The sequence below is a fragment of the Procambarus clarkii genome, chromosome 79 (genome assembly GCF_040958095.1).
Source record: "Procambarus clarkii isolate CNS0578487 chromosome 79, FALCON_Pclarkii_2.0, whole genome shotgun sequence".
Lineage (NCBI taxonomy): Eukaryota > Metazoa > Arthropoda > Malacostraca > Decapoda > Cambaridae > Procambarus > Procambarus clarkii.
In genome coordinates, this window is record NC_091228.1 from 793,151 (window position 1) to 815,910 (window position 22,760).

Below are 22,760 nucleotides of genomic sequence, written 5' to 3' on the forward strand. Positions count from 1 at the left end.
AGTAGGAGTAAGGTGAGAGTAGGAGTAAGAATGAGAATATGAGTGATTGAGAGTAAGAATGAGAGTAAGAGTGATTGAGAGTAAGAGTGATTGGGAGTAAGAGTGATTGGGAGTAAGAGTAAGAGTGAGAGTAAAGTGAGTAAGAGTAAGAATGAGAGTAAGAGTGATTGAGAGTAGGAGTGATTGGGAGTAGGAGTGATTGGGAGTAAGAGTGATTGAGAGTAAGAGTGATTGAGAGTAAGAGTATGAGAGAAAGAGTATGAATGGGTAAGGGTGACTGAGAGTGAGTAAGAGTGACAGAGAGTAAGAGTGACAGAGAGTAAGAGTGACAGAGAGTAAGAGTGACAGAGAGTAAGAGTGACAGAGTAAGAGTGGCAGAGAGTAAGAGTGACAGAGAGTAAGAGTGACAGAGAGTAAGAGTGACAGAGAGTAAGAGTGAGTATGAGAGTAAGAGTGACAGAGAGTAAGAGTGAGTATGAAAGTACGAGTGAGTATGAGAGTGAGTAAGAGTGATTGAGAGTTAGTGAGAGTAAGAGTAATTGAGAGTAAGAGTGAGAGTAAGAGTGATTGAGAGTAAGAGTGAGAGTAAGAGTGATTGAGAGTAAGAGTGATTGAGAGTAAGAGTGATTGGGAGTAAGAGTGATTGGGAGTAAGAGTGATTGGGAGTAAGAGTGATTGGGAGTAGGAGTAAGAGTGAGAGTAGGAGTAAGAGTGAGAGTAGGAGTAAGAATGAGAATATGAGTGATTGAGAGTAAGAGTGAGTAAGAGTAAGAATGAGAGTAAGAGTGATTGAGAGTAAGAGTGATTGGGAGTAAGAGTGATTGGGAGTAAGAGTGAGAGTAAAGTAAGAATGATAAGAGTGATTGAGAGTAAGAGTGATTGGGAGTAAGAGTAAGAGTGAGAGTAAGAGTAAGAATGAGAGTAAGAGTGATTGAGAGTAGGAGTGATTGGGAGTAGGAGTGATTGGGAGTAAGAGTGATTGAGAGTAAGAGTGATTGAGAGTAAGAGTGATTGAGAGTAAGAGTATGAGAGTAAGAGTGATTGAGAGTAAGAGTATGAGAGTAAGAGTGAGTATGAATGGGTAAGGGTGACTGAGAGTTAGTAAGAGTGACAGAGAGTAAGAGTGACAGAGAATAAGAGTGACAGAGAGTAAGAGTGACAGAGAGTAAGAAAGACAGAGAGTAAGAGTGACAGAGTAAGAGTGGCAGAGTAAGAGTGACAGAGAGTAAGAGTGACAGAGAGTAAGAGTGACAGAGAGTAAGAGTGAGTATGAGTAAGAGTGAGTATGAGAGTGAGTAAGGATGACTGAGAGTAAGAGTGAGTAATAGTGCGTAAGAGTGATTGAGAGTAAGAGTGAGTAATAGTGCGTAAGAGTGATTGAGAGTGAGAGTGATTATGAGAGAGTTAAGAGTGTGAGGTGTGAGAGGGTAACTGGCCAGGGAAGCAGGATGTGTGGTCACAGATAGGCCTAGGCCTCATGATCTCTAATGTTGGTTTTTATATATATGTTGTATTTTTTGTCCTGTTTCAAATTATAATTATTTAGCAGGAATGTAATAAGATATTGCACAGTATTAATGTGACAATAATATTTGCATTATTTCCTTGATAATCAAACTTGTTGTTCAAAGATAATATACAATCTTTAAAGGAAACGTTTTGAGAGCGCCAGCTGCCAACACTGGGCTGGTGGTGAGAGAGACATATAGTTAGTTGTGCTCAGACCTTCAGTGGTGAAGGGTGTGTCCCAGCTGGCCGCCACCAGCCGCCACCCGCCGCCATCCGCCGCCACTACCCACCACCACCAGCCGCCACCCACCACCGCCACCACCCACACCAGCCGCGCACCACCCACCACCGCCACCACCAGCCGCCACCCGCCACCACCAGGCACCATCAGCTGCCACCGCCACCAGCCGCCACCGCCCGCCACCAGCCGCCATCACCGCCACCACCACCACCAGCCGCCATCACCGCCACCACCAGCCACCATCAGCTGCCACCGCCACCAGCCGCTACCGCCCGCCACCAGCTGCCACCACCACCAGCCGCCACCACTGCCCGCCACCAGCCACCACCGCCCGTAGCCACAGTCGCCACCGCCAGCCGCCACCCGCCACCACCAGCCGCCATCACCGCCACCACCAGCCGCCATCAGCTGCCACTGCCACCACCGTCACCACTAGCCGCCACCACCGCCACCAGCTGCCACCGCCCGCCACCAGCCGCCACCACCAGCCGCCACCACCGCCACCCCTGCCACCAGCCGCCACCACTGCCCGCTATCAGCCGTCACCACCCGTTGCCACAGTCACCACCGCAAGCCGCCACCGCCAACCGCCACTAGCCCCCACCACCGCCGATCGCCACCACCCATCACAGCCGCCGCCGCCCGCCACCGCCCACCACTACTGCCCGCCACTACCGCCCGCCACCGCCGCCACTGTCCGCCACCGCCGCGTCTGTCCGCCCGCCACCACTGTCCGCCACCGCCACCACTGTCCGCCACCGCCACCACTGTCCGCCACTGCCACCACTGTCTGCCACCGCCACCACTGTCCGCCCGCCGCCGCCACTGTCCGCCCGCCGCCACTGTCCGCCACAGCCGCCACTGTCCGCCACAGCCGCCACTGTCCGCCCGCCGCCACTCTCCGCCACCGCCGCCACTGTCCGCCACAGCCGCCACTATGTCCGCCCGCCGCCACTATCCGCCACCGCCAGCACTGTCCGCCACCGCCACCACTGTCCACCACCGCCACCACTGTCCGCCACCGCCACCACTGTCCGCCACCGCCACCACTGTCCACCAGCGCCGCCACTGTCCGCTACCGCCACCACTGTCCACCACCGCCACCACTGTCCGCCACCGCCACCACTGTCCGCCACCGCCACCACTGTCCACCCGCCGCTGCCACTGTCTGCCCGCCACCACTGTCCGCATGCCGCCACTGTCCACCACCGCCGCCACTGTCCGCCACAGCCGCCACTGTTCGCCCGCCGCCACTGTCCGCCACCGCCGCCAATGTCCGCCACAGCCGCCACTGTCCGCCCGCCGCCACTATCCGCCACCGCCACCACTGTCCGCCACCGCCACCACTGTCCGCCACCGCAACCACTGTCCGCCCGCCGCCGCCACTGTCCGCCCGCCGCCACTGTCCGCATGCCGCCACTGTCCGCATGCCGCCACTGTCCACCACCGCCGCCACTGTCCGCCACAGCCGCCACTGTCCGCATGCCGCCACTGTCCGCATGCCGCTACTGTCCACCACCGCCGCCACTGTCCGCATGCCGCCACTGTCCGCATGTCGCCACTGTCCACCACCGCCGCCACTGTCCACCACCGCCGCCACTGTCCGCCACAGCTGCCACTGTCCGCCACCGCCACCACTGTCCGCCACCGGCACCACTGTCCGCCACCGCCACCACTGTCCGCCACCGCCACCACTGTCCGCCACCGCCACCACTGTCCGCCTGCCGCCGCCACTGTCCGCCCGCCGCCACTGTCCGCATGCCGCCACTGTCCGCATGCCGCCACTGTCCGCCACTGCCGCCACTCTCCGCCACAGCCGCCACTGTCCGTATGCCGCCACTGTCTGCGTGCCGCCACTGTCCACCACCGCCGCCACTGTCCGCCACAGCCGCCACTGTCTGCCCGCCGCCACTATCCGCCACCGCCACCACTGTCCGCCCGCCGCCACTGTCCACCACCGCCGCCACTGTCCGCCCACGCCACTGTCCACCACCGCCGCCACTGTCCGCCCGCCGCCACTGTCCACCACCACCACAGCCGCCACTGTCCGCATGCCGCCACTGTCCGCATGCCGCCACTGTCCACCACCGCCGCCACTGTCCCGCCACAGCCGCCACTGTCCGCCCGCCACACTATCCGCCACCGCCACCACTGTCCGCCTGCCGCCACTTGTCCACCACCGCCGCCACTGTCCGCCCACGCCACTGTCCACCACCGCCGCCACTGTCCGCCCGCCGCCACTGTCCCACCCACCACAGCCGCCACTGTCCGCCCGCCGCCACTATCCGTCACCGCCAGCCACTGTCCGCCCGCCACCACTGTCCGCCCGCCGCCACTATCCGCCACCGCGCCACTGTCCGCCACCGCCGCCACTGTCCGCCCGCCACCACTGTCCGCCCGCTGCCACTGTCCACCGCCGCCACAGCCGCCACTGTCCGCCCGCCGCCACTATCCGCCACCGCCACCACTGTCCGCCCGCCGCCACTGTCCGCCCGCACCACTGTCCACCACCGCCGCCACTGTCCCGCCCGCCGCCACTGTCCACCACCGCCACCACCGCCGCCACAGCCGCCACTGTCCGCCCGCCGCCACTATCCACCACCGCCGCACTGTCAACCACCGCCGCCACAGCCGCCACTGTCCGCCCGCCACCACTGTCCGCCCGCCGCCACTGTCCGCCTGCCGCTACTATCCGCCACCCACCGCCACTGTCCGCCACAGCCGCCACTGTCCACCGTACAGCCTCCCTTCTCTCCGTTAGTAAATAATTATAATTGTTAGTAAATAATAAAAGAAATATAAATTATTAAATTTTTTTTACCCTTAAATTGGTTTTAATATTTAAATTGAAAATAATAATATAATATAAATAAAATATAATAAAAATAATATAATATAAAATAATATAATTTAATTTCAAGAAATTTAACTTTAAACACAAGGATGTGAAAAGGGTTCAGATTATAGGCTCAAACCTTTCACAAGAGATTCATATTGGTATATGAATGGATTATGAATGACTCGTGTTAGGATTGTAAAGTTGCCACAATATCTCAAATTAGTGTTAGATACGTAGGTTTTGGTTATAAGTTTTGGAAACCTATTTAAGTCCACACACTAATCTGTATCTGATACGATAAAACAAACGTTTCCAATCCTTTCAAATACTTTCCTGATATGTTGTTGGCAACCTAAATTGTTTGCTGGGACCTTACCTCAGCTGTTTCCTATCAGCTATGTTAGTAAGAGGAAGACTCTGGTTAAAGATCACATATAATTGTACACAAATATGTGATAATGTTTGTATATTTGGGCAGCAGGCGTTACTTTAAGCATATTTGGTTAAATATGACCGCAATGCTGGCGTTGTTAATCTTAAAGTGCTAGTTTTTTTATGCTTCTAACTTATTTTCTCTTCGTCAGTGCCAAGGAGAGCAATCTTAAGGAATTAATAAACAAGGAGCAATTTCGGATTAAATACACATGTGTAAGGGATGAATTGAAGCCTTAGGTAATCTCCTTCGACGCCACTGTTGCCGCCTGCAACAGTGGCGTCAGAGGTGTATGGGGGCAATGAAACGTAGGGTAAGGAATAGGGAAATAAGGTAAGAGTAAGGGAAAAGGGGCAATCATATATTGGGTAAGGCGTTGCATAGGACTAGTACTCTCTGTGGGCGGTAAGAATCCGGTAGAGATGTGGTAGTTACCCCGTGATGTAGGTGAGTTCTGCATCTAAGTGTTGCCAGGGAAGCGAAGTAGTTATTCAATATATTTATAAGTGATTTTTTCTCTCATTTTAGTATAGCTGCCAGGATTTGTAGTCGTCTTAGGTCAGTGGCCGACTCCAGGATTTTTGTATTGTCAACTAGCAAGTTCCTAGGGAGTGTTGTGTTATGTTCACTATGAATTGAACCCGAAGTAAGTAATTATCAAAATAAGGCACCAGACATCCCGAGAAAGTCGCAACACCTGTCCCTCACGGATCACGTACCCGGCAGCCGGGACAAGGCTCCCGCCCCTGACCGGGGGAACCGCAGGGGACGCAGGCACGGCATCGTCCCCGCCACCGGGCACAGGAGCCGAGGACCCCTTGGCACACATCCCTTCTCAGCACCATGACAAGATCCTGATCATCAGGGAAAACTTCGCACTGCAGGGGATCCAATAGCAATAGACACAGGAGGTGTGGGCACAGGAAGCAACTCGGAGCCCCTCACAGCCCCGTCACCGACGGCGGGGGACGCCGGAGCACCATACTTCTCCACCTCCTCCCAAGGCTCACCACGATTGGGGAGACACACTCTGAACCCGCTTCGATCATATCGAGACAGTTCCGCCGGTCGTTCGAGCTTATCACTCCCATCTTCCTGCACCACAACAGAACTCTCCGGCAGGTGTGCTTGTAAAGAACGACCCCCGAGAACCACAGCTTTAACAACCGGAGCCACCGGACCACACACTGCAGGAGACAACCCCTCGCGGACAGCCAGAGCGACAGGAGACACCGTATCCTGGAACATAGTAGGCAGATGCGGCTGAGACGGGCGGGGTGAGGCAGCTGGGGCAGGGATGGTCGTGGCGGGGCCACACTAACCTCCACGTCAACACCTACATCTGCACCAAGACGAGCCGCAGGATCCGACACCGGGGCAGCAGACAGTAGGGAATCAACACACAAATCCCAGCACCCATTGACGGGTCCGAGGTCGACAACGGGGGAGAATCCTCCTCCCAGAAGAGGTTAATAGGGGTGACCCCGGTGGACCTCACACCCTGCAGCCTGGTGGCCCTGTAGGTCACACTTGAAACACATCTGGAGCTGGCCCGTATGAAACAAACAAAGAGGGAAGCGCAACAGCATGATGGAGGACAGTATATGATCCCTAAGGCGCATGGTGAGAGTGTGGGTTCACACGGGACCCGATTCTACCTCCCGGTGGGGACGGCGTTCATCCGCACATGAGAACCCGCCAAAAACGGGCAAAGTACCGACGTAGAAGGTCCTCAAGGAACTCGAAGGGTGCCCCATGCACTGCCACATACATCGTCATAGGACAGCGACCAGAGAAAGTCACTGATCCACCATTATCAAGAAGAGGGAAGTGCCCCCAATCATAGCACGTGACGAGATCACGGTAAACCACTGAGGAGCCAAACTTCACAATCGCACGTCCCCCAGCAAGCAGCTACACACCACACACAGCCTCCAAAGAAACACCTAACATGTCCAAAATCACCACTTCTACTGCTTGGTAGGAAGTATTACTGGAAAATTCCAGGCCTGACGACAGGTGGCACAGGCTTCCCCATACTGCAGGCCGACACGGCACTTTCAAGTCACGCCAGCAGCCACACCAAGGCCCGCACATCATGCCGGGTTGTCAACAAACCCCACACCGGCCAAGTAACAACTGGATAGGCAAAGAGAAGCGTCCTGCTCGCCACACCACCCAGCGCCGGACTGACGTGCTGTCAAACTGATCTAAAACGTTGTCGTTCTGGATTAAGTGATACTGTATGTCGTGTCTATGTTCACACTACGTACTGATATTCGTCATCCAATGTTATCCCTGTGTCAACATTTCTTAATATTCTTTTGGTACTTGATACTGAATTATTTAATTATCTATATTTATTGTGTTTAAGTTGATGTAAGTAATATTAACAGCTATTATTTATCTATTGCTCAGTCATTTCATTAACTGGTTAGTATGAACGTGTCAGTCTATTATTCTTGCTGGCGGAGTTAATAGTTTAGGGTTATAATAGTTTTGGGTTAAAAACTGTAAATAATGACGTAAACGAATTTTTTTGTTATACACGTGTGTGATCACATTTACACACATAGGTGACACGTCCAACAGTCTAGTCGTGTCCATCTCCCAGTAGCAACAGTCTTGTCATGTCCATCTCCCAATAGCATCAGTCTTGTCGTGTCCATCTCCCAGTAGCAACAGTCTTGTCGTGTCCATCCCCCAGTAGCAACAGTCTTGTCGTGTCCATCCACCAGTAGCAACAATAGGCGGTGTTGAACGCCCAGAAGATGGAAATCAATGAACTATAAAATGTGTTGCACAGCAAGCCAATCGACAATATTTAGTGAATAATAAAACATGAACATAACTTTGTTCTAACACATTTTTACAATTATAATTACCAACCTTGAGGGAGTAAGGAAGGTTCGGCTTCATGTAAGCGTCTTCGTAGATAGTTTTGAAGGTCACGGCGTTTCGGGTGATGGAGACTGAGGCGTCCTTTTAATTTCCACTCCAGTACCTTCCTCAGTGACGATGGCCGAGGCCTTGAGACTGTACACGTCGCAGTCAATGATCCTCAGCTCCGATGCCTGCACCTCCACCTCCTTACACCCAGAGATCTGCAATGAGAACCTTTCTTGTATATTGTGTCGGTGTCTGGAGGAATACACCACTTATCACAGTATACCCCATTAATTTATGTAACCCATTAGTTTACATAACCCATTAGTTTATGTAACCCATTAGTTTATGTAACCCATTAGTTTATGTAACCCATTAGCTTATGTAACCCATTAGTTTACGTAACTCTTTAGTTTATGTAACCTATTAGTTTAGGTAACCCATTACTTTACACAACCAATTAGTTTATATAACCCATTAGTTTACGAACCCATTAGTTTTGTAACCTATTAGTTTATGTAACCCATTAGTTTATGTAACTCATTAGTTATATAAACCCTTAAGTTTATGTAACCCATTAGTATATGTGAACCCATTTGTTTCTGTATCCCATTAGTTTATGTATCCCATTAGTTTATGTAAACCCCATTAGTTTATGTAACCCATTAGTTTACATAAACCCATAAGTTTATGTAACCCATTAGTTTATGTGAACCCATTTGTTTCTGTAACCCATTAGTTTATGTAACCCATTAGTTTATGTAAACCTATTAGTTTATGTAAACCCATTAGTTTACATAAACCCATTAGTTTATGTGAACCCATTAGTTTCTGTAACCCATTAGTTTATGTAACCCATTAGTTTATGTAACCCATTAATTTATGTAAACCCCTTAGTTTACGTAACCCATTAGTTTATATAACCATATTAGTTATGTGAACCCATTAGATTCTGTAGCACATTAGTTTATGCAACCCATTAGTTTATGTGAACCCATTAGTTTCTGTAACCCATTAGTTTATGTAACCCATTAGTTTATGTAACCCATTAATTTATGTAAACCCCTTAGTTTACGTAACCCATTAGTTTATATAACCATATTAGTTTATGTGAACCCATTAGATTCTGTAACACATTAGTTTATGCAACCCATTAGTTTATGTAAAACCCATTAGTTTATATAACCCATTAGTTTACATAAACACATTAGTTTACATAACCCATTAGTATATGTAACCTATTAGTTTATGTAAACTATTAGTTTATGTAACCCATTAGTTTACATAGCCCATTAGTATATGTAACCCATTAGTTTATGTAAACCATTAGTTTATGTAACACATTAGTTTTACATAGCCCATTAGTCTATGAAACCCATTAGTTTATGTAACCCATTAGTTTATATAAACCCATCAGTTTATGTATCCCATTAGTTGCGTAAACCATTAGTTTATGTAACCCCGTTAGTTTAGCTTATGTAACCCATTAGGTTATGTAAACCCAATAGTTATGTAAACCCAATAGTTTATATAAACCATTAGTTTATGTAAACCATTAGTTTATTTAACCCATTAGTTTATTAACCCATTTAGTTTGTCACTCAATAGTTTATGTTAACCATTAGTTGATGTAAAATCTTCAGCTTTTTCAAAGGATTAAGAATACTTGAAGGTGACCAATTGTGTGGAAATCACAGTAACACAGAGGTACTCACCGTAACACTGAAGTACTCACCGTAACACTAGGGTGCTCACAGTAACACTGAGGTACTCACCGTAACACTGAGGTACTCACCGTAACACTGAGGTACTCACCGTAACACTGAGGTACTCACAGTAACACTGAGGTACTCACAGTAACACTGAGGTACTCACAGTAACACTGAGGTACTCACAGTAACACTGAGGTACTCACCGTAACACTGAGGTATCACAGTAACACTGAGGTACTCACAGTAACACTGAGGTACTCACCGTAACACTGAGGTACTCACCGTAACACTGAGGTACTCACAGTAACACTGAGGTATTCACCGTAACACTGAGGTGCTCACAGTAACACTGAGGTACTCACCGTAACACTGAGGTACTCACAGTAACACTGAGGTACTCACAGTAACACTGAGGTATTCAAAGTAACACTGAGGTACTCACAGTAACACTGAGGTACTCCCAGTAACACTGAGGTACTCACAGTAACACTGAGGTACTCACAGTAACAATGAGGTACTCACCGTAATACTGAGGTATTCACAGTAACACTGAGGTGCTCACAGTAACACTGAGGTACTCACCGTAACACTGAGGTACTCACCGTAACACTGAGGTACTCACCGTAACACTGAGGTACTCACCGTAAAACTGAGGTGCTCACAGTAACACTGAGGTACTCACCGTAACATTGAGGTACTCACAGTAACACTGAGGTACTCACAGTAACACTAAGGTATTCAAAGTAACACTGAGGTACTCACAGTAACACTGAGGTACTCCCAGTAATACTGAGGTACTCACAGTAACACTGAGGTACTCACAGTAACAATGACGTACTCACAGTAACACTGAAGTACTCACAGTAACACTGAGGTACTCACAGTAACACTGAGGTACTCACCGTAACACTGAGGGTACTCACCGTAACACTGAGGTACTCATGGTAACACTGAGGTACTCACAGTAACACTGAGGTACTCACAGTAACACTGAGGTACTCACAGTAACACTGAGGTACTCACGGTAACACTGAGCTACTCACAGTAACACTGAGGTACTCACGGTAACACTGAGGTACTCACAGTAACATTGAGGTATTCACAGTAACACTGAAGTACTCACAGTAACACTGAGGTACTCACAGTAACACTGAGGTACTCACCGTAACACTGAGGTACTCACCGTAACACTGAGGTACTCACGGTAAACACTGAGGTACTCACTGTAACACCGAGGTACTCACGATAACACTGAGGTACTCACAGTAACACTGAGGTACTCACAGTAACACTGAGGTACTCACCATAACACTGAGGTACTCACAGTAACACTGAGGTACTCACAGTTCATGAAGTTCAACCCGAGTAAATGCAAGTAATGAACCTTGGATGAAAAAACGATTCTTCGCGGCAGGGGATCGTATTCCAGGGACCATAGGATTAAGGACTTGCCCGAAAAACGCTACGCGTACTAGTGGCTGTACAAGAATGTAACAACTCTTGTATATATCTCAAAAAAAAAAAAAAAAAAAAAAAAAAAACTAGGTGGTGGAAATAGGAGGCCAAACACAGGATACAGAATAGGAGATGAAGTACTTAATGAAACGATCAGAGAGAAGATCTAGGAGTTGATATCACACCAAACCTGTCTCCTGAAGCCCACATAAAAGAATAACGGTCTGCGGCATATGCGAGGCTGGCTAACATCAGAACAGCGTTCAGGAACCTGTGTAAGGAATCATTCAGAATCTTGTACACCACATATGTAAGACCAATCCTGGAGTATGCGGCCCCAGCATGGAGCCCGTACCTTGTCAAGCACAAGACGAAGCTGGAAAAAGTCCAAAGGTATGCCACTAGACTAGTCCCAGAACTAAGAGGCATGAGTTACGAGGGAAGGCTGCGGAAAATGCACCTTACGACACTGGAAGACAGAAGAGTAAGGGAGACATAATCATAACCTACAAAATCCTCAGAGGAATCGACCGGGTAAACAAGGATAAACTATTCAACACTGGTGGGACGCGAACAAGGGGACACAGGTGGAAACTGAGTACCCACATGAGCCACAGAGACGTTAGAAGGAACTTTTTCAGTGTCAGAGTAGTTAACGGATGGAATGCATTAGGCAGTGATGTGGTGGAGGCTGACTTCATACACAATTTTAAATGTAGATATGATAGAGCCCAGTAGGCTCAGGAATCTGTACACCAGTTGATTGACAGTTGAGAGGCGGGACCAAAGAGCCAAAGCTCAACCCCCGCAAGCCCAAATAGGTGAGTACAGTAACACTGAGGTACTCACAGTAACACTGAGGTACTCACAGTAACACTGAGGTACTCACAGTAACACCGAGGTACTCACCCGTAACACTGAGGTACTCACCGTAACACTGAGGTATTCACGGTAACACTGGGTACCACAGTAACACTGAGGTACTCACGGTAACACTGAGGTACTCACAGTAACACTGAGGTACTCACAGTAACACTGAGGTACTCACCGTAACACTGAGGTACTCACCGTAACACTGAGGTACTCACGGTAACACTGGGTACCACAGTAACACGGAGGTATTCACGGTAACACTGAGGTACTCAGAGTAACACTGAGGTACTCACAGTAACACTGAGGTACTCACAGTAAACACTGAGGTACTCACCGTAACACTGGAGGTACTCACCGTAACACTGAGGTACTCACAGTAACACTGAGGTACTCACGGTAACACTGAGGTACTCACAGTAACACTGAGGTACTCACGGTAACACTGAGATACTCACAGTAACACTGAGGTACTCACAGTAACACTGAGGTACTCACAGTAGTAGTGGGGATGGCAACACACAGAACATTTTTTTTTCTGGGGGAAAAAATGTTCTGTGTGAGCCATGGTTTTCAGGTCCAAAATCACGCATGTGGTAGGGGAAAAAATGATCTGTGTGAGCCAGGGTTTTAAGGTCCAAGGGGGAAAAAATGTTCTGTGTGAGCCATGGTTTTCAGGTCCAAGGGAAAAAATCACGAGTGTGAGCCATGGTTTTCAGGTCCAAAATCTCGCGTGTGAGCCATGGTTTTCAGGTTCCAATATCCCGCGTGTGAGCCAGGGTTTTTCAGGTAAATTTTGTCAGACACAGATTTTAGAAGTTGTTAAAGTTCTTATGATGAAAATAATTTCCGAGACTTAGAAGTTTGTTAAAGTTCTTATGGGAGAAATTCAAATTCGTGTTTATGAGCCAGGGTTTTCAGGTAAATTTTATCAGTCACAGATTTTAGAAGTTGTTAAAAGTTTATATAATGAAAATAATGTCATACGAGTTTGTTAAAGTTCTTATGATGAAAATAATGTCATACGATTATGTCCCTCCCCCCTTACCTCACAATCTGTGGCCCGCCTGTGTTTACTTTAGACCGTCAGCCAGACGCCGCATGTAGGTTACCTCTTATCTTATCTTATCTTCTCCATAATATCTGGACCATCCCTCTCTCTCTCTCTCTCTCTCTCTCTCTCTCTCTCTCTCTCTCTCTCTTCCTATTTCCTTACAGTTATTTTCAGAGTTTCAAATAATCATAGAAGTTTATTTATATGTTTATGACCGAATTTGTAAAAAAAGACCATTTTCAGAAAATATTGTCTTAGATATTTTGTTAAGGAAAACAGACAACTTAGCCATAACATTTAGTTTTATATCCATTTACGGCTATTTCACCTGTAAAGACCAAAATTGAACAGAGCCCAGTTATAGACAGAATTTCGTCAGAGACCATTTTATACCTAAAAATGAACAGAGTCCACTTTGTGAGCAAAATTAGTCAGAGACAGTTTTAAGCTCAAATTTCATCAGAGTCCAATTATCAACAGAAATTCGCCAGAGTCTACTTTGAGAGCAACATTCATCAGAGTCCAGTTCTTGATCGAAATTAATCAGAGTCCAATTGAAGACCCAAATTTGACATAGACCACATTTTCGCTACTAGCAGTCCAATCCCCCTGAAATTTTAAACAATCATATTTCAGTCGAAGTAAATAAGATCAAGTCAGTTACTGAGCTCCAGCTCTCATCCCCCACCCTACTCCACCCTCAAGTCTTTGTTCATATCCTATCAATTCCCCTGAAATTTTTACCCTCTGTATTTCAGACATAGTAAATATGATGTAAACAATTATAAAACTCTAGCTCTTGTCCTCCGTCCAAGTTCACTCCTGTAAATTCATTACTATCAGTCCAAATCCCCCTGAGATTTAAAAACACAACTATATTTTCAGACACAGTCAATAAAATCCAGTTCAGATATCAAGTTTCAACTCGTGTCCCCCAGCTTAGTTCATTTTGTTCAAGTTCTTTATTTTCCAACTAAATCACCCTGAGATTTAAGATCACCTTATTTCTAACGTAGTAAAATTAATCTGGACATTAACCAAGCTCCATTTCCTCTGTCTTAGATCATCGAACATAAATATATCCGATCAAGTCCCTCTCCAGCCTAACTCTTTATCAGAGTAGTCACAAAACCCCAAACTGTGTAATTATCTTTCTTCCCCAACGTATCCAAACCTTCAATAATCATCATACTGTATTTGCATATTTTCTCTATATTCAGCTGTGTTCTTCACATTTTTTCCATGTTTTCTGTGTTAATTCCATGTTCTACAAATGTTCACAGCATGCTCAGTTCAAATTTTTTTCTACCATTTTCCCCGTATGTTCACTATGTTCTTTGTCATGTTTTCATGTACATCATATGTTCTCTGTATAACTTTTATACTCAATATTCATGTTCTCAATGTTCTTAGCTTGTTCTTCACATGTTCAGTGTTCATTCTTGTATTACCTATGTTCCTTATCATGTCTTCATATTCTCTATAAGTTCATATTCCCTGCATGTTCACTCTATTCATCAACTTTTTCTTACATGTTTTTCTGTGTTCACCGTATGTTCACTGTGTTCATTCCCCTACTTAACTTCAATTTTTTTTATGTTCTTTGTTTCTTTAAACCAATTTTTTCTTCCATTCACTAACTAGTTCTTTGTCAAATAATATTATACTGCAATACAGTTCCCTCAACAATTTTAGTCATCAAGTTTTTATTTGCAAAACTATGTCAAAGTAATTCTCGTAGTCAACTTAATAGTTCTACCAACCCTGTTCTTAAACAAATCTACACTTTATTCAGTTCCAAATTTACAAAGACAAACCTTTCTTGTAACGTTCCTTAACTAAAAATCTTTCGCCAATCAACTAAAACATAGTCACTTTCGTCATTTCTCAACTAAACTTATTATCCGATCAACCAAAAAAATAGTCAGGATTAATCTCATTCAACACCGTTCTTAACTAAAACAACCTTTCTCTTAGCTAAAAATTGTCTAAGGAATCTTTCCAACACTGTTCATAACTAACTTTATCCATCGTCATTCAACTAAAAATAGTCTTGTTCATCATTTCGTAACAGCCATTATGTTTTCGTCAAGTAAGAAAAAATAACCAAAGATATCTTTCATCGCTGTTCTTAACTGACATTATACTTTGGGGAGCACAGAAAAAGTCATGTTCATCATGTTTGTTTCAACTAAAAGTATTCATCAGTCAACTAAAAAAAATAGTTACTTCATCATGTTTCCCTGTCATTTCTTAACTGAAATATCACTTCTCTCATCTGAAAAATAGTCATGTGTAGCCTCTTTCCAACATTGTTCTTAACTAAGGTATCCTTTCACTTCGCTAAAATAGTCATATTCATCATTATTCCTAACTAAAATTATGTGTCGATAAGTAAGAAATATAGTCAAAGATATCTATCATCGTCGTTCTTAACTGACATTTATACTTTATGGAGCACTAAAATAGTCACTGAAATCATATTTTTTTCTTGTCTTTCCTCAACTAAAATAGTCAAATGTAACTTTTCAACACTTTCGTAACTAAAATTATATGTCGCTAAGTAAGAAAAATAGTCAAATGTAACTTTTTTCAGCACTTTCGTAAAAATTATATGTCGTTAAGTAAGAAAAATAGTCAAAGGTGCTCTCCGTAACACCAAAGTTACTCTTCGAGAAATCAAAGACACTCCTCAATACATCAAGGACTTACTCAAAGACATCCTTTGAGACATCAAAAACATCCTTTAAGACTTCAAAGACACCTCTCAAGGCATCAAAGACACTCTCAAACACACCAAAAGGCACTCTTCGAGATATCAAAGTTATTCTTCGAAACATAAAAGTTGCTCTGTAAGATATCTTCGTTCATCAAACTTATTCTCAGAGATATCTAAAGTTATTCTCAGAACAATCAAAAGTTATTCTAAGACAACAAAAGTTATTCTCAGAGCTACCCAAAGCTATTCTCAGAGTCATCAAAGCTATTCTCAGAGTCATCAAAGTTGTTCCAAAAGACGTTAAAAATTAATCTCAGTCATCAAACTTGTTCTCAAAGTCATCAAAGTTAATCTTAGAGTTATCAAAGGTATTCTCTAACTCACTTTTGTTCATCAAAGTTTATCTCAGAGTTAACAAAGGTAATCTCTAACTCACTCTCGTTCATCAAAGACATTCTCAAAGTCATCAAAGTTATTCTTTAAGTCACTTTCGTTCATTAGACAAACTTTCCAATCCATATTCGTTGACCAAAGTTATTCTCAGAGTCATCAAAGTGATCTCTAATTCACCTTCGTTCTCCAAAAGTTGTTCTGTAAGACACCTTCGTTCATCAAAGAAACTCTCCTTCTTCCATCATGTTATTCTTTAAGACATCTTCAGTCATAAAATTTCTCTCCAAAATGTAACTAGTTCAGCTTTTCATACCAAATATGCACTTCTGTTAAAATATATTTTCTTAGTCACTTTACCCTAAAACTGTTCTCTGAACTACACTCTTCAAACCTACGTAACCTATCCTCTCCACCCCAATGTTACTTACCTAACTTAACCTGCATAACCTAACTTTACCTATCCTAACATAACTTACCTTACCTTACCTATCTTACCTAACTTTACCTATCCTAACTTAACTTACCTAACTTTACTTATCTTACCTAACTTAACCTAACTTTACCTATCCTAACATAACTTACCTTACCTTACCTATCTTACCTAACTTTACCTATCCTAACATAACTTACCTTACCTTACCTATCTTACCTAACTTTACCTATCCTAACATAACTTACCTTACCTTACCTATCATACCTAACTTACCTAACCTAACCTAACTTATCCTGCTTAACCTAACTTACCTACATTTACCTAACTTATCCTGCTTAACCTAACTTACCTACATTTACCTAACTTAACCTGCTTAACCTAACTTTACCTATCCTAACTTAACTTACCTAACTTATCCTGCTTAACCTAACTTACCTACATTTACCTAACTTAACCAGCTTAACCTAACTTTACCTACCCTAACTTAACTTACCTAACTTAACCTAACTTATCCTGCTTAACCTAACTTACCTACATTACCTAACTTAACCTGCTTAACCTAACTTACATAATTTAACCTAACTTATGCTGCTTAACCTAACTTACCTTACCTTACCTAACTTAACCTGCTTAACCTATCTTGCATAACTTAACCTAACTTAACTTACGTAACTTATCTTACCTATCCTAACCTAACCTAACTTGCTTTACCTAACTTAATCTTACATTCCCAAACTGATGTATCCTAACTTATCTAGTCCAACCAGACATGATCTAACTTACATAATTATTCCTGCTTGTCTTTTGTGTTTCGTCAATCATTGTCTCATTCATTTACTCATTTCAAGGGTTAATTTCTCAAATGGACATTTTTGCATTTCAAGTGTTATTTGATTAAGATTGGGTGTTTAACCATTTCAAAGGATTTTTATTATATATGGGAATTTAGTCGTTTCAAGGGCTAATTTCTCAAATGGTCATTTTTGCAGATCAAGGGTTATTTGTTAAAGTTCATCAAGTTGCTCATAAGTTGTATTTATTATGTTTGTTATAATTTATTCTTATTCCCCAACCCCTTAACCTAACCTCTTGTAATCTTAGTGTATTTAGCAGGTTCTATCATATGTTCTTATTCCCCAACCCTTTAACCTAACCTTTCAGATGTAGTTTATTGTGTTTTTGACGTATTTGTTGAATATATTATCCTTTTTCATAACCTTTCAGATGTAGTTTTGTTTCTCCTTTGTATATTTTTACCCAAACCCACCATCCCACATAACCTTCTTTCCTTCTTTTACTTTGTTTCTCCTACTCCTTCTAACACCCCCTTTCTATCTCTCTCCCTTATTCTTTCTCTTCCTCCCCCTCTCTCTCACTCATTTGCTCAAATGCTCTCTTGTTTCTCAAATTCAAATCTTAATGCTCCCATTCTCTCACCCTCACTCTCATTCACTTAGGTTTTCTTTTTTCTCAAATTCAAGTCTTAGTGCTCCCATGCTCTTCCTCCCCCCCACCCCCTCTCTTACTCTTTTCTCCTCTTTTTATGCTCTCAGTCCCTTGCTCTCTTGTTTTTTCTCAATTTCAAGTCTTAGTAGATCTGATTCTTTACTATTGTAATTTTATTATTACTAAGATAAAGAATGAACCTATATGTGAAAACAAAGTAAAAGAAGGAAAGAAGGTTAAGTGGGATGGTGGGTTTGGGTAAAAATATACAAAGGAGAAACAAAACTACATCTGAAAGATTATGAAAAAGGATAATATATTCAACAAATACGTCAAAAACACAATAAACTACATCTGAAAGGTTAGGTTAAAGGGTTGGGGAATAAGAACATATGATAGAACCTGCTAAATACACTAAGATTACAAGAGGTTAGGTTAAGGGGTTGGGGAATAAGAATAAATTATAACAAACATAATAAATACAACTTATGAGCAACTTGATGAACTTTTACAAATAACCCTTGATCTGCAAAAATGACCATTTGAGAAATTAGCCCTTGAAACGACTAAATTCCCATATATAACAAAAATCCTTTGAAATGGTTAAACACCCAATCTTAATCAAATAACACTTGAAATGCAAAAATGTCCATTTGAGAAATTAACCCTTGAAATGAGTAAATGAATATGAGACAATGATTGACGAAACACAAAAGACAAGCAGGAATAATTATGTAAGTTAGATCATGTCTGGTTGGACTAGATAAGTTAGGATACATCAGTTTGGGAATGTAAGATTAAGTTAGGTAAAGCAAGTTAGGTTAGGTTAGGATAGGTAAGATAAGTTTTGTAAGTTAAGTTAGGTTAAGTTATGTAAGTTAGGTTAAGCAGGTTAAGTTAGGTAAGGTAAGGTAAGTTAGGTTAAGCAGCATAAGTTAGGTTAAATTATGTAAGTTAAGTTAAGCAGGTTAAGTTAGGTAATGTAGGTAAGTTAGGTTAAGCAGGATAAGTTAGGTTAAGTTAGGTAAGTTAAATTAGGGTAGGTAAAGTTAGGTTAAGCAGGATAAGTTAGGTATATGTAGGTAAGTTAGGTTAATCAGGTTAAGTTAGGTAAATGTAGGTAAGTTAGGTTAAGCAGGATAAGTTAGGTTAAGTCAGGTAAGTTAGGTAAGATAGGTAAGGTAAGGTAAGTTAAATTAAGCAGGGTAGGTTATGCAGGTTAAGTTAGGTAATGTAGGTAAGTTAGGTTAGCAGGATAAGTTAGGTTAAGTTAGGTAAGTTAAATTAGGGTAGGTAAAGTTAGGTTAAGTTAGGTAAATGTAGGTAAGTTAGGTTAAGCAGGATAAGTTAGGCAAATGTAGGTAAGTTAGGTTAAGCAGGATAAGTAGGTTAGGTTAGGTAAGTTAGGTATGATAGGTAAGGTAAGGCAAGTTATGTTAGGATAGGTAAAGTTAGGTAAGATAGGTAAGGTAAGGTAAGTTATGTTAGGATAGGTAAAGTTAGGTAAGATAGGTAAGGTAAGGTAAGTTATGTTAGGATAGGTAAAGTTAGGTTATGCAGGTTAAGTAGGTAAGTAACATTGGGTGGAGACGATAGGTTACGTAGGTTTGAACAGTGTAGTTTCAGAGAACAGTTTTTAGCGGTTAAAGCGACTAAGAAAATATATTTTAACAGAAGTGCAGGTTTGTATGGAAAAGCTGAACTAGTTACATTTTGGAGAGAAATTTTTATGACTGAAGATGTCTTAAAGAATAACATGATGGAAGAAGGAGAGTTTCTTTGATGAACGAAGGTGTCTTAGAGAACAACTTTTGGAGAACGAAGGTGAATTAGAGATCACTTTGATGACTCTGAGAATAACTTTGGTCAACGAATATGGATTGGAAAGTTTCTCTAATGAACGAAGGTGACTTAAAGAATAACTTTGATGACTTTGAGAATGTCTTTGATGAACGAGAGTGAGTTAGAGATTACCTTTGTTAACTCTGAGATAAACTTTGATGAACAAAAGTGAGTTAGAGAATACCTTTGATAACTCTAAGATTAACTTTGATGACTTTGAGAACAAGTTTGATGACTGAGATTAATTTTTAACGTCTTTTGGAGCAACTTTGATGACTCTGAGAATAGCTTTGATGACTCTGAGAATAGCTTTGGGTAGCTCTGAGAATAACTTTTGTTGTCTTAGAATAACTTTTGATTGTTCTGAGAATAACTTTAGATATCTCTGAGAATAAGTTTGATGAACGAAGATATCTTACAGAGCAACTTTTATGTTTCGAAGAATAACTTTGATATCTCGAAGAGTGCCTTTTGGTGTGTTTGAGAGTGTCTTTGATGCCTTGAGAGGTGTCTTTGATGTCTTAAAGGATGTCTTTGATGTCTCAAAGGATGTTTTTTGAGTGCAACTTTGGTGTCTTTGAGTAAGTCCTTGATGTATTGAAGAGTAACTTTGATGTCTCGAAGAGTAACTTTGGTGTTACGGAGAGCACCTTTGACTATTTTTCTTACTTAACGACATATAATTTTTACGAAATATGCTGAAAAAGTTACATTTGACTATTTTTCTTACTTAGCGACATATAATTTTAGTTACGAAATGACAAGGAAACATGATGAAGTAACTATTTTTTAGTTGACTGATGAATACTTTTAGTTAAGGAAAAAGACAAAACATGACGAGGGAGACTATTTTGTGCTCCCCGAAGTATAATGTCAGTTAAGAACAGCGATGAAAGATATCTTTGAGTATTTTTTCTTACTTGACAAAACATAATTTTAGTTAGGAACAATGATGATGAATATGACTTTTTCTGTTGATTGTTGGATAATTTTAGTTATGACATGACAATGAAACATGAAGAACACGGTTATTTTCTGATGACTAGGGAATAAGTGAAGTTATGAACAGTGTTGGAAAGATTCCTTTGACTATTTTTTGGTTGAATGGATAATAAGTTTAGTTGAGAAAAGAGGAAAGTGACTATGTTTTAGTTGATTGGTGAAAGATTTTTAGTTAAGAAGTTACAAGAAAGGTTTGTCTTTGTAAATTTGGAACTGAATAAAGTGTAGATTTGTTTAAGAACGGGGTTGGTGGAACTATTAAGTTTACTGCGAGAATTACTTTGACATAGTTTGCAAATAAAAACTGGGTAACTAAAATTGTTGAGGGAACTGTATTGCAGTATAATATTATTTGACAAAGAACTAGTTAGTGAATGGAAGAAACAAATTGGTTTAAAGAAACAAAGAACATAAAAAATTGAGGTTAAGTAGGGGAATGAACACAGTGAACATACGGTGAACACAGAAAAACATGTAAGAAAAAGTTGATGAATAGAGTGAACATGCAGGGAATATGAACTTATAGAGAATATGAAGATATGATAAGAAACATAGGAATACAAAGAATGATCACTGAACATGTGAAGAACAAGCTATGAACATTGAGAACATGAATATTGAGTATAAAAGTTATACAGAGAACATATGATGTACATGAAAAACATGACAAAGAACATAGTGAATATACGGGGAAAACGGCAGAAAAACTTTGAACTGAGCATGCTGTGAACATTTGTAGAACATGGAATGAACACAGAAAACATGGAAAAAAATGTGAAGAACACAGCTGAATATAGAGAAAATATGCAAATACAGTATGATGATTATTGAAGGTTTGGATACGTTGGGGAAGAAAGATAATTACACAGGTTGGGGTTTTGTGACTACTCTGGTAAAGAGTTAGGCTGGAGAGGGACTTGATCGGATATATTTATGTTCGATGATCTAAGACAGAGGAAATGGAGCTTGGTTAATGTCCAGATTAATTTTACTATGTTAGAAATAAGGTGATCTTAAATCTCAGGGTGATTTAGTTGGAAAATAAAGAACTTGTACAAAATGAACTAAGCTGGGGGACACGAGTTGAAACTGATAACTGAACTGGTTTTTATTTACTATGTCTGAAAATGTAGTTGGGTGTTTAAATCTCAGGGGATTTGGACTGATAGTAATGAATTTACAGGAGTGAACTTGGACGGAGGACAAGAACTAGAGTTTTATAATTGTTTACATCATATTTACTATGTCTGAAATACAGAGGGTAAAAATTTTCAGGGGAATTGATAGGATATTAACAAAGACTTGAGGGTGGAGTAGGGTGGGGGGACGAGAGCTGGAGCTCAGTAACTGACTTGATCTTATTTACTACGACTGAAATATGACTGTTTAAAATTTCAGGGGGATTGGACTGCTAGTAGAGAAAATGTGGTCTCTGTCAAATTTGGGTCTTCAATTGGGACTCTGATTAATTTCGATCAAGAAATGGTCTCTGATGATTTTTGCTCTCAAAGTAGACTCTGGCGAATTTGAGCATAAACTGGACCCTGACGAAAATTGAGTATAAAATGGACTCTGTCAAATTTTCACAGATTACAGGACTCTGATGAAATTTGAGCTTAAAACTGTCTCTGACTAATTTTGCTCACCAAGTGGACTCTGTTCATTTTTAGGTATAAAATGGTCTCTGACGAAATTCTGTCTATAACGGGGCTCTGTTCATTTTTGGTCTTTACAGGTGAAATAGCCGTAAATGGATATAAAACTAAATGTTATGGCTAAGTTGTCTGTTTTCCTTAACAAAACATCTAAGACAATATTCTCTGAAAAATGGTCTTTTTTACAAATTCGGTCATAAACATATAAATAAACTTCTATGATTATTTGAAACTCTGAAATAACTGTAAGGAAATTGGAAGAGAGAGAGAG

The 22,760-nt window shown here is 42.3% G+C and overlaps 2 protein-coding genes across 2 annotated transcripts in view; both read right to left on the reverse strand.

The window, feature by feature from the left end:
- Positions 1-5,851, reverse strand: part of LOC123751635 (C3 and PZP-like alpha-2-macroglobulin domain-containing protein 8) — a 29,484-nt gene extending 23,633 nt beyond the window's left edge. Inside the window, exon 1 of the mRNA XM_069314612.1 lies at positions 5,699-5,851. Coding sequence (XP_069170713.1) covers positions 5,699-5,851 — 153 coding nt within the window. The remainder of the gene's footprint in view (positions 1-5,698) is intronic.
- Positions 1-22,760, reverse strand: part of LOC138357550 (murinoglobulin-1-like) — a 130,670-nt gene that overhangs the window by 5,987 nt on the left and 101,923 nt on the right. The window contains exon 7 of the mRNA XM_069314409.1: positions 7,912-8,126. Coding sequence (XP_069170510.1) covers positions 7,971-8,126 — 156 coding nt within the window. The 3' untranslated portion in view covers positions 7,912-7,970. The remainder of the gene's footprint in view (positions 1-7,911; positions 8,127-22,760) is intronic.